Here is a 12,370-nt window from a genome sequence, read left to right on the forward strand (position 1 = left end):
AAAAGATCTGTTCGAATGATAACCGCATCAGTGACATAAAATATAAATTCTAACTGTTCAAATTTGATTATCTCAGATTAATATTCTTTGTACTCAGAATTACATTACTCGTAATTATTCATATCATGCTACATTAACTCTACTTTTGCCGTGTTGTATGCATATAGAATAAGGACGTTGTCTGCTGTAGTCAGAATTACAGAAATAATGAGTGTTGCTGCTTTAAAATACTTTTAAATAACTCTTTTAAACACTAAGTGTTTGAAAGTGAAATTACCCTAGATAATCCTAATGTCATTCATGTCTAAAACATAATAAAAATCACACAGTACAAAAAAGTGTAACTACAGTTTTTATTAGAAGTAACTTATTTTGCAACTTTTGTCTGTAGACAGAAAACTGTGAAAAGGATTTATGTACACTGATTTCAAACTACTTTTAAACAAGTATAGTAATTAATAATGATAGAAAATATCTATGACAGTTCTAATAATACAAGACCAATACAATATCAGTCACAGCTTGACAGTAATGCTAAAAGGAAGGTTTTTATTTATGCCCTTTTTAGTAAATAACCATTTTTTAAACATAAAACTTTTCAAACAAATAAATCTACCCAGGACCAACATATTTACACAAAGGGTTCACAAAGCTTGAAATGTACACAATACTTAATATAATGTGACCTGGGAAAGAAATGGACAGACCAAAAAAAAAAGACCAAACATATCATTCATGATGAAGCTGAACATACATCTAAACTACTTTACAATAGAACTTTCTGGAATCTGTCGGATCAGTGAAACATTTCAGCAGTGGAACACATGTGAGCGACGCCACTCCTAATGGGTAAACCAAACAAAAGTAATTGGACCAGGAGAATTTAAGACGCACCGAAATGGCAGGGGTTGGTTCCGGGGCTGGTGTCCGCTTTGTGGATGTCGTGGCATCGCGTGCAAACAGAAGGCAACAAACAGAAGGCAACAAACACAATAGTCTCAAAACAGCAAAACAGGTTTGTCCCTCATGAGATCATTTTTTTTGTCTTTTTTTTTCTTCTGAAAAGTGGAATGTATATCAAGAGGAGTATGTTGCTATCCTAGAGTTTTGTGTCACGTGGGGCAGTCAAAGGCGCTTTGCTTGGCAGCACAGATAGCACAGCAGTAGGGCGAGCGAGAACGGTAGAGAGTGTCATCTTGGGAGTATTGTCGAGTGGCTGTAGCGCTACATGGTAGCGTTCACTCCCCTCACATCTTCCGACATGTCACCCTAGATTCGCCCCCGCAACTCCACTGCTCCGTATCCAGCCCTTTATGGCACTTTTAGAGAGAACGCCTCCCTTAGGAGTGACAGGGCCCTTATGCAGTCGCATTGCAGCAGCTGCACTTACCTGCACTTACTTGCACGACCGCGCGTCCTGCCCAAAGTAACGCTTCCCTTCTCTGTCCCCAAGTGACCCTGAAGCTCTGAATGCATCTCCAAAACTCTGGTTCTCTAGTCTGCGGGCTGAGATCAGTGTCCGTCTATCGCTGAGCAGCCAGTTATAACTGGAATGTCTGCCGGGATGCACAAAATAGCAGCTGATGAACATCGCTTAGCACATCGCGTTGATAAAGAATTCCCAGCGTCAACAAATGAACGGTTTATAAAAATAAGCAAGTGAAACAATCCAAAAAGACAGTTAAAAAAAGGGCAGTGAAATGCAGTTCATTTTAATGCAGTTCTAATTAATGTTCACGAAATAAATGAAAACAAACCGACAACGACGACTGACGTTTTCTGAGACTATGTTAGTACCTGGAGGTAGTACCCGGTAGAGTTAATAAAGGCTGAACTGCATACGAAATAAAATAACTGATCCCGGGAAGGGGAGCATGACGTCCCAAACTGACATTGAGCCATTTTGCCTTGACTCTTGAATGAAGGGATCTTTTCACGAAGAAACCACAGGAGTTAATACTGTCATATTATCATCCTGTGAAGTGCTTCAGGGTGCCTCAAGTCCACTCATTGTTTAAATAGCTCTATGGAGGGTGATCAAGAAAGAACCGATTCCATGAAATCGAAAATGCTAATGCTGAACAATATTCGCCAGGGTACATCTGTCCATGAGACAATGCTGGATGTCAAAACTTTTTTTTTTCTGTACGGTTGGTTTAGGGGTCAAGGGGGTCGGAGTCAGAAAAACGGAGAGAATATATAATGGAAAAAAAGCAATTCAAAAGGGACATTAAAACAATAAATAAAATAAAAGTATTCACTTCAACATTGTACTTTGATCTACTTTTTAAATGTTAGTCTTCTCCAAGTCTTTGAAATGAAAGACTTGGCTTTCTTCATATATTTTTTTATAATAAAAAAACAAGTCCATCTGTGACAGAATAAGTCTTACTTCATTAAATTGTCTGCACTTTCTCACAGACAACGTACACTTCCCTTTACTTTGTTCTTGCTGCGAACATCACGAGCAGACAGTCCTCTTGGGTTAAACATCAGTCAGTCCAAATCCAATAAAAAATCTTGGAAAAAACAGGCTGACATACTTTATAAAGGACAGGTCCCATGGCCAGTCCACATTTTCTCAGACCCGAGTCCATTGTCAGGCGGCATTTGCTCACGCAAACACCTGCATCTTCCCACCGGCCTCGGTGGCGTGGGAGATTTGGGTCTGGGCGGGACCGGCTACTGCCGGGCTCGGGGTCGAGTCTGACCAATCAGACACACAGTGAGGGGAGGGGCTGGACCAGGGCTCGGGGGACTCCGGGGACGGGGTCAGGTAAGGGTGCTCGCTGGGCAGGTGGAGGTAATGCTTGGGGGTGGCGTCCAGGGCGGAGGAGTAGCTGTGTTGTGAAGGAGGGGTGGGGTAGTCATCCAGGCCCACCGTGCTGCTGCCAGCCTGGGAGGGAGGCATCTGTGCAGCCAGGACCGCCGGGGCGGCTGCCTGGGCCATCTGGGGGCCGGCCTGGGACTGAGGGGGCTGCTGCTGCTGCTGCTGCTGCTGGAAGAAGGCCGGCGGGGGCTGGGAGGTTTGTGGTGTCGGTGGGGTGGAGGTGGTCATGCGGCCCATGCTCTGCTGGCTAACCATCGAGTGGTTGAGAAGCTGCTGCTGCTGCTGCTGCTGCTGCTGCTGCTGTTGATGCTGCTGCTGCTGCTGCTCGGCGATGGAGGGCAGCTTCACGGGGCTAATGGTCGGAGTGGAGGTGACGGGTGTGGGCTGCAGCATCTGGTTGCGGTACATCTGCTGGTGCAGGAGCATGCTCTGCTGCTGCTGCTGCTGCTGCTGCATGGCCGGGCTCTGCGGGTGCATGCCCGCCTGGCTGGTGTGCACCAGGTTGACCACCTGCTGGCCGCACTGGGAGGAGGGCGTCATGCGGCTGTGCCAGTCGAAGGGCACGCTGACGGGGCTCACCATGCCCATGTTGATGCCCATGGGGCCGGCGTTGAGCACGTAGCCGTGGTTGAGCCCGCCGGCCATGGAGACGCGGCCCTGCATGGACATCCCCCCGTCGCCCAGGTCGTTGAGCTGGGCCAGGGACACGGCGAAGGGGCCGCCGCCCTCCATCATGCCGGCGTGCACCATGGGGGTGTTGGGCACCGACATGGAGGTGTGGAAGAGCCCCGGCGAGGCCATGGCGGCGGGGGACGTGGGGTTGGTGATGTAGCCGGCGTTGCTGGCCCCGCCGCGGGGGGAGTCCAGCGAGTCGACCGGGGAGAGGGTGACGGAGCTCTCTAGCAGGGCGCTCTGCATGTCCAGCGTCAGCTTCTTGCTGCGGGCCTTCGCCGACTCCTTGAGGGCGGCGGCGTGCTGGCCCGCCGGCCCGGAGCCCTTGGCGCCGGGCCGGCGGTTCTTCTTGCCCTGCGGGGTGGTCTTCAGGCTGGGCAGGAAGGCGCTGGGCGGGCACATGAGCGGGGACAGGGTGTGGCCCCCGGCGAGGTGGTGGCCGCCGCCGCCGCCGTGGCCCTGGGGACTGCGCACCGTGTTGTACTCGTCCAGCAGCTGGACGATGTCGTGGTGCATGCGCTCCTGGGCGATGTCCCGCGGCAACCGGTCCATGTGGTCCGTGATCTCCCGGTTGGCAAAGTGGGCGAGGAGCACCTTCACCGCCTCGCAGCTCCCCTCACGGGCCGCCAGGAAGAGGGGCGTCTCCTCCTGCGTCACGCGGCGGGGGGGGGGGGGGGGGAAGCAAGGGTTAGGGTTAGACAACTTGTTGCTCTTCCCATGTGGGGGGGGGGAATGCAGTGTTATGTATTCCACCACGTATACAAATATACAGTGCGTGTTTGAAGCCGTAGAGAAGTGCCCGTACCTTCAGGTCCTGCATGTCCTTATTGGCTCCGTTCTTGAGGAGTGCGATGGTGGCGTCCACGTTGTTGACGGCCGCCGCCCAGTGCAGCGCGGATTTCCCTGAAGGAGAAGAGAACGGCGAGGACACGGTTACCAAACGGTAATGGCTCTGATCGGGCTCACAATAACACCGTTGGGAGGCGACGCACATTACACATACATTTAAATGTAGGGCATTTAGCCCGACGCTTTTATCCAATGCGGCTTAAAATAAGTGCATTTGTCACAACAAAGTGAAAGAATATATCGACACGGTACAAACAATCGCTAGGTTAACCCCTTCCCCCGTAAACAACAAAGATAGCTAGGACAAGATGCTATATTACTCAGTGCTATAACCATTATAACCACTACCACTATGACGCGAGCACATCCTTGGCACCAGCACCAGTGGACGGGGTCGTGGGGAGGTTGGAGGACCCTTACCCAGTTCGTCGACGGCGTTGACGTCGGCGTGGCAGGTGATGAGCTCCTCCACCATGCCCTCCACCGCCATGCGGGCGGCCAGGATGAGCGCCGTGGAGCCGTCGTACATGCGGGAGTCCAGGTCTGTGGCGCGCGTCCGGATCAGGATCTAGTGGGGGGGGGGGGGGGGGGGGGGGGGGGGTAGGACAGCAGCAACCGTCACCGACATGTTTGGGTGGGCAAGAGTACCAATGGATCGTCATGGGTGTGATGGTGGAAGAGAGCGGCGTAAATCAATGGGGAGGAGTTAAAAAAAATAAAGAGAGCGGCATGGTCACATGATGAGCGCGGTGGGCTCAAAGGGTCTGGGTTCAAACCCAATGTTGGCAGATCGACCCACGGGGGATCTGCAGACACCGGGTTTGAACCCAGACCAAGGCGTAGCGGAGCGTACGTGTGACCTCGACTTGCTCAATATGGTGACGTAGCGAAGCAATGCTGCTTTTTGAAAACCCTGCCTTTTTAAAAATTAAAATTAAAACTAGGAGGATCACGAGGCCGTCACGTGCCGAAGAACCGCGGATGGGGGGGGGGGGGGGGGGGTCCCGCTCACCTGGAAGACTCCCTGGGCGTCGGCGGCCACGGCGGCATGCAGCGGCGAGCGGCCCGTGTTGTCCTGGGCGTTGGCGTCGGCGCCGGCGTCCAGCAGCCGCTTGGCGGCGTCGGCGCGGGCGTAGCGGGCGGCCAGGTGCAGCGCCGTCTCGCCGGTGCGGTCCGTCTGCGCGGCCAGCGAGGCGCCCTGGTAGATGAGGTCCGAGATGATGTTGGCCGAGCACTCCTCCGACTCCTCCTCCTCGGGGATCTCGGGCTCCAGGCCGCCGCCGCAGAACGAGGCCAGCATCAGGGGCGTGAAGCCGTCTGGGGGTCACAGGAGAGAGAAGGCGTGTGGGGGGGGGGGGGGGGGGGGGGGGGGGTGAGTAAAGGGTTCCACTGATTAGGGTTCCACGTCGACACAACGCAATGGGCCGCGAGGACGCGTCGACGCAGTCGTGAAGCCGTTTTGGTTCTGCGTCGGGTTTTAGAGGGCGGACCAATCACAGCCCTTGCTGCTTGCGTCGCCCCGACGGGAGGCTACAATTTTTGGGAGGTGCCCCTCATGCCCTTGCGAGGACGCAATGTGGGTCCGTGAGGACGCAATGGGTCCGACACAAAAGGGGCGTGTGTAGACTCGCTACGCACGCCCCTTTTGATTGATATTGTAGCGGATTGTTCGGAACACCCACCTGGCCCTCTGACGTTGACGTCCATGCAGTCGCTGTCAAACTCTCCCTGGGGGGGCGTCAAGGCCATGGTGGGGGGGACACGGATGTCTGCGGCGGCCAGGTGATGCTGGGTCCACTGTCTGCTGTCGACCGCGTCCTCATGGTCAGACATCATGCTGGGCTCCTCCATCTGTGGTTCAACAAGAGCGCCACCGCCGTGTTACATGACAACACTGAGCCCTCGGGTTGGAGTACAAACCCCCCCCCCCCCCCCCCGCAGCATGTGAAACAAGGGGACAAATGAAACGTGGAGTCACGTGACCCACCTTAAGTCTTTTGATCTCCGGGCAGTCTGCGTCCATCCATTGATCGCTGTGGTCTCCGAGCAGAGACTCTTCCACGGTTTTGGGCATGTGTCTGTTTGGGAAAGAAGGCGACAGATGAATTTAAAAGGCGCCCGCTACGACGTCCCAAACACAAGCTTTTGTCCGGGCGCTAAAGAGACACGCACTGATAAAAGATACATCATCCCCAGCCAGCCTCTCTGTCCCAACCGGTGGGCTGATCTAACCCTCACACACACACAGATCATCCACGCAATTGGAACACCTCTCTCACGGCTGGATCCAGGCGCCCCCCCCCCCCCCCCCCCACTCACTTCATGCCCAGCGCGTCCTGGCCCACGGGCTCCCTGCGGTTCTTGTTGCTGCTGGGCTCCTTCTTGGGGAAGAATCCCTCGGGGAACCACAGTGTGCTGTGCTCCCTCTTCCGGCGCGCGATCAGCATCCCCACGACCAGGATGACAAACAGGAACAAGGAGGCGACGCCCACCAGGATCAGCTTGGCCCACTGGGGGTAGTCGGGCTCAGACAGGGCAGGCGTTGCTATGGAGGGGGGGTGGGGGGGGGAAGATGAGTCAGGGTTTTATTATCGTTGGTTGTGGTTTCATGTGTTATTGGTGTTGATGGTTTCATGTGTTATTGGTGTTGATGGTTTCATGTGTTATTGGTGTTGATGGTTTCATGTGTTATTGGTGTTGATGGTTTCATGTGTTATTGGTGTTGATGGTTTCATGTGTTATTGGTGTTGATGGTTTCATGTGTTATTGGTGTTGATGGTTTAATGTGTTATTGGTGTTGATGGTTTCATGTGTTATTGGTGGTTTCATGACATTGTCCTTACTGGAAACGGTTTTGAGCTGGTAGGGGAAGTCCCGGAGCATCTCCCAGGCGGACAGCGCCCCCAGGTAGTCGGCGGCGCCGTCGGCCGTGCGGAAGCAGCCCCCCTGCTCGCAGCCCAGCCGGTTATCGATCTCCAGGTACACGACGGACCTGCAGCAACCACGAGGACAGAGCGTCAGCGTGAGCGCCGAGGAACCCTACAGGCGGCAGTAGCTCAGGGGGTGGAGCGGGTTGGCTGGCAACCGCAAGGTCGCTAGTTCAATCCCCTGAGTGTCGACGTGTCCCCGAGCGAGGCACCTCAACTCACTGCTCCCGACCAAATGGCTGTCGCCTTGCAGGGCTGACGCCGACGTCGATGCATGAATGCGTCTGAATGCTAGGCAATATTGTAAAGCGCTTTGGGTGGCCAATGGTCACAAAAAAAAGCAATATAAATGCAGACCATTTTCTTTTCATTTACAGGCCTGGTAAAAACACAAGAGGAATCCCCGCCTCAAAATGTGACACGGCTCAATTACCCGATGACTTCCTCCTGCCGCTCGAGCTCCCGTCTGTAGCGCGCCCCGGGCCGGGTGTAGGGCCGGATCATGGCCTCGCCGTTGCGGTCCAGGCGGAAGCGCACGGTGGTTCGTAGGATGGCGCTCAGCTTCTGCAGGAAGATGGTGCTGGAGCGCCGGAGCTCCTCGGGTGGCAGCAGCACCACCACCACCAGCAGGTCCTCGGCCAGGTCCTCCTTCACGTCCGCCGCGCAGTCCAGGCCGTCCCAGCCGCACTCCTCCGAGTTGCAGCCCTGGTCGCAGCGGCCGTCGGCGTAGTGGTCGATGCAGTAGGTCTCGTAGATCGGACTGGTGTGAGTGTGGGGGGGGGGGGGGGAAGGACGAAAAACAGAGCGCAACGTTTTTTAATTTTAGTTCTCTTTTGTTAGTTACCGGTCTAAACAAAAAAAACAAAAAACGCGAAAGACATTCAATCGTTGTTTTTTTTATTGCCGTTCCGGACTTACTTGCACACTTTCTCCTTGACCTTGCAGTCAAAGTTGTCGTAGAGGCAGTCGGCGTTGTTGCACGACTCGTCGCACTGGCTGTTGTTGAAGACGCGCCAGCAGCGCGGGTCGGGGCAGCGGGCCCACGGGTTGACGGCCAGCGAGCAGTCGCCGCCGTCCCAGCGGCAGGCGAACTCGTTGCACTCCTTGTCGCACACGCTGTTGTTGGCCTTGCCGTGGCACTCGGCCAGGGGGCAGGCCGGCGCCGGCAGCTCCCGGGGCTTGCTGCTGCCGCTCTGCTCGCAGCGCTTGCCGCCCCAGCCGGCGGGGCACTGGCAGTGGAAGAAGGGGAAGGAGGTCTCCTCGGTGCACAGGCCCGCGTTGCGGCAGGGCTGGGACGAGCAGCCCTCGTTGCTGCGGTGCTGGCACTGGGGCCCGGCGAAGCCCGGCTGGCAGGTGCAGCGGGCGCCGCGCGCCGTCAGCGCGCAGTTGCCGCCGTTGTAGCACGACAGCTCCCGGCAGGACATGCTCCTCTCGCAGGCTGCGCCCACGTAGCCCTGGAGACACGGAGACGAAACAACGTTTGAGAGGACGCTCGGGAGGCTCGGGTACGGGGAGGACGACCGCTCAGGGACGACAAACACTCGAGTGACTTTCAGCGTGCACTTACCAGCTGACAGGTGCAGGTGTATCCCATGGCGCTGTTGCTAGCCACCGTGCACGCGCCTCCGTTCTGACAGGGCTGGGACTCGCACACGCTGAATCGGCTCTGGCACCTTCGACCTGGGGAGCAAACGGGCGTTAATCAAAAGGGTTAGCGCCGTGGGGCTGAACAACACAACGTTCCCGATACGTTTCCTGGTATTACATGAGGTGGGGCGGATTGTCCAGCCTGTGGTTGCCTTGTGCAATCTCTCTGTGTGGCAGTTCCCTTGAGCAATATCGCTCCCTTTAAACACTAAATGCTTTATTTATCCCGAAGGTAATCAAGGGATCCAGTAGCAGACAACAAGACAGAAGATAAGCTAATAAAATAAGCTAAATAGCAAAATAGGATAATGATAATACATGTTTTCATGAAGAAGAAGTGGGGGGGGGGGGTTACCTGTGAAGCCGGGCTTGCAGACGCACTGGTAGTCGTTGGGCAGCTGGATGCAGTCGAAGCTGTTGGCGGGGCTGCAGGGGCTGGAGAGGCACTCGTTGATGTCCCCCTCACACCGCTCCCCCGTGAAGCCCGGCGGGCAGTTGCAGCGGTGGCCGCCCACACGGTCCACGCACGTCCCGTTGTTCAGACACTTGGGCGGGGCCGCGCGCATCCGCGAGGGCGGGGCGCAGTCGTCCTCGTTGATCTCGCACAACACCCCTTTGGAGGGAAGGAAAAGAGGAAAACGTTCAGTCACGAAACAAAGGGTCGACGCCGGGCGAGACGCTGTCCCGTTACCGTTTCCTTCCGTTAGCGTACCCAGTGTGCCCGGGGGGCAGGAGCAGATGTAATGGCCCACGAGGTCGATGCAGGTGCCTCCGTTCTGACAGGGATGGGACTCGCACTCGTTCTCCTCCATCTCACAGGTCTCTCCCCTGAAGCCTGGCATACACTGTGGAAGGAGGAGGGGGCAAGCAATGAGACCACCGTTCTCATAAAAAGGTTTGAAAACACGCACACGCACACACTCACACACACACACACACACACACACACGCACACACGGTCCAGAAGAGAACACAGGCGGCGGGCTTACGTCACAGTGATAGCCTCCCACGTAGCCCCTGCAGGTGGCGCCGTTGCGACAGGGCTTGTCCTCGCAGTGATCCACCTGGCTCTCGCAGTAGCTGCCCGTGAAGTCGATGGGGCATTTGCAGTAGTGGGTGTTGCCCGTGTTGACGCAGTGTCCTCCGTGGTGGCACAGCTCGTCGGTCTGCAGGCCTGGCGGAGGAGTGTCGAGGTTGGGAACGCGTTAGCGCAAACACTTTGTGCTATTTGTGTCATCACAGCCGTGTCGGCGCGATGTTGTGATCACACGCTCGACGGAGAACAAACTGTTAAGGCGTAACACGTGTCCGACTAATCGTCCCGGACGTACCTCTCTGCCGTGCGGCCGACTCGCAGGACACCCTGGGGATGTCACAGTATCGGCCGGACCAGCTGCCGGCGCAGTCGCAGGAGAACGAGGCGTCCTTCTGGCGGCAGCGGCCTCCGTTTTGGCAGGGAGAGGAACGCCGGCACCAGTCCACTGGCGTCTGGTAGGAGAGGAGATCAGAGGGAGGAAAAAGAAACCGTTTTCATTGCTTGAACGTTTTAAATCCAGCGGGAGCTACAGGGATTACTTCACATTCTTTCATGAGAGCCTCCCGGTCCTTGTCTTAGTGTCTTAGTCTGTGTGTGTGTTCGGTGTGTGTGCGTGTATGCGTGCGCACGCGTGTGTGTGTTTGTTCAGTGTGTGTTTGGTGTGCGTTGGGTGTGTGTGCGTTGGGTGTGCGTACGTGTTTGTTCGGTTTGCGTGTGTCTGTGTGCGTGTGTGTGTTGTGTTTGTACCTGGCAACGGTTGCCGGTGTGGCCCTTGGGGCAGGTGCAGCGGAAGGATTCCAAGGCGTCCTGGCAGAGGCCGCCGTTGAGGCAGGGCTGGGAGTCGCACTCGTTCACCTCGTACTGACAGTGGGAGCCCGTGAAGCCGTTGCGACACGTGCAGGAGTAGCCGTTGATCTTGTCGGTGCACGTCCCTCCGTTGAAGCAGGAGCTGGGGGAAAACAAACGGCGCCTCGGTTCAACACTTGGTCGCGGACTTCAGATTTGAATTCGGGTGATATGACGTTATGTGTATCAATAGCGATGTTTCTCTGTTGTTTATGTCGCTTCGTCTTCAAGAAAAATTAATGATGAGAAAAATATACTATATCACTATAACTACATCATATATGTATATATATATATACATATATATATGTTGATAGAACTCCAAAAAACCTTGTTATTTTTACCATCTCTTCAATTCTTAATGTCATCCAATGTCCCTCTGCCCTTCTCTAGATCATCCATAATCACTCACCCAACCATAAATACGCACTCACACACATGCACACACACTCGCACACCGAACGCACACACGCACAGACACACACACACACACACACAAACACACAAGAGCACACACACAGACACACACGTACCTTTCGGTGCAATCCTGGATGTTGGTTTCACAGTGGATCCCGGTGAAGCCTGGCCTGCAGCTGCAGGTGTAGGAGTTGACGTAGTCGGTGCAGGAGCCGCCGTTCTTGCACGGGGAGCTCTGGCACTCGTTGACCTCCATGGCGCAGCTGGGGCCCGTGAAGCCGGGCAGGCAGCTGCACTGGAAGGAGTTGATGCTGTCCTTGCAGGAGCCCCCACTCAGACACGGGTCTAGGGAGAGGGTCGGAAGAGAGACACGCTTCAGCTTCAGAGGAGAGAACAGGCTAACATAAGATGCACGTCTCTGGTCATCCCAGACAGGGAATTCGCTTGGGACAGCAGAGAGTACAGAACAGCAAAAGGAAATAAGAGAGTTAAATAACAGAAAAATAATGCAAACTGTATTATTATTTTTTTTTAAAGATATATTCAAATATAAAATACAAGATTTTGTTAACTAGTGTTTCCCTGCTATTTAGAAATTTCGAGGTGCAAACCCCCCCCCCCCCCTCCCCCCAGTTTATTTCCAACTCACTGGGGGAGCAGTCGTCCACGTCGGTCTCACAGGTGAGCCCGTGGTAGCCGGCCCGACAGGAGCACATGAAGCCCCCCATGGTGTTGGTGCAGGCGCCCCGGTTCTTGCAGGGGTTGGAGATGCATTCGTTCACGTCAATGTTACACATCTGACCTGAAGAACCACAACCAAAAAAAACGAATTTCTTGTTATTTGTCGCGTGTGCATACATACAGCATAACAAGTAGCAGTCATCCATGGCCGTGAAATACTTGGATTTCAGGCCTCCTCGCATACTACTACAGGTAAACGATGTAATAAAATACAACAATTTGATACATTCAAATAATAAAATACGCAATAGCACTTACCGCTGGTATTAAAACAAAACAAGCAGCCACAAACTGCTCTCATTAACCACAAGGCTTGAGGCGAAGTAAAGCGACACTGCTAACAAACTAACTGGCTTAAGTCCATTTCAGTTAAGTCTGTTTGACGTGCACACCCTTTAAACAGAG

The 12,370-nt window shown here is 54.5% G+C and overlaps 1 protein-coding gene across 1 annotated transcript in view; it reads right to left on the reverse strand.

The window, feature by feature from the left end:
• Nucleotides 1–346: 346 nt before the first annotated feature.
• The window catches only part of notch3 (notch receptor 3), a 34,143-nt gene continuing 22,119 nt past the window's right edge, over nucleotides 347–12,370 (reverse strand). The window contains exons 16-33 of the mRNA XM_056577397.1: nucleotides 11,874–12,026; nucleotides 11,341–11,569; nucleotides 10,709–10,910; nucleotides 10,257–10,413; nucleotides 9,915–10,099; nucleotides 9,638–9,770; nucleotides 9,281–9,538; nucleotides 8,846–8,958; nucleotides 8,197–8,732; nucleotides 7,712–8,038; nucleotides 7,195–7,343; nucleotides 6,671–6,896; nucleotides 6,339–6,429; nucleotides 6,034–6,202; nucleotides 5,364–5,668; nucleotides 4,772–4,919; nucleotides 4,308–4,405; nucleotides 347–4,150 (exon numbers count right to left, since the gene is read on the reverse strand). Of these exons, the coding sequence (XP_056433372.1) occupies nucleotides 2,615–4,150; nucleotides 4,308–4,405; nucleotides 4,772–4,919; nucleotides 5,364–5,668; nucleotides 6,034–6,202; nucleotides 6,339–6,429; nucleotides 6,671–6,896; nucleotides 7,195–7,343; nucleotides 7,712–8,038; nucleotides 8,197–8,732; nucleotides 8,846–8,958; nucleotides 9,281–9,538; nucleotides 9,638–9,770; nucleotides 9,915–10,099; nucleotides 10,257–10,413; nucleotides 10,709–10,910; nucleotides 11,341–11,569; nucleotides 11,874–12,026 (5,015 nt within the window). The 3' untranslated portion in view covers nucleotides 347–2,614. The remainder of the gene's footprint in view (nucleotides 4,151–4,307; nucleotides 4,406–4,771; nucleotides 4,920–5,363; nucleotides 5,669–6,033; nucleotides 6,203–6,338; nucleotides 6,430–6,670; nucleotides 6,897–7,194; nucleotides 7,344–7,711; nucleotides 8,039–8,196; nucleotides 8,733–8,845; nucleotides 8,959–9,280; nucleotides 9,539–9,637; nucleotides 9,771–9,914; nucleotides 10,100–10,256; nucleotides 10,414–10,708; nucleotides 10,911–11,340; nucleotides 11,570–11,873; nucleotides 12,027–12,370) is intronic.

Source organism: Gadus chalcogrammus, chromosome 2 (genome assembly GCF_026213295.1).
Source record: "Gadus chalcogrammus isolate NIFS_2021 chromosome 2, NIFS_Gcha_1.0, whole genome shotgun sequence".
NCBI lineage: Eukaryota > Metazoa > Chordata > Actinopteri > Gadiformes > Gadidae > Gadus > Gadus chalcogrammus.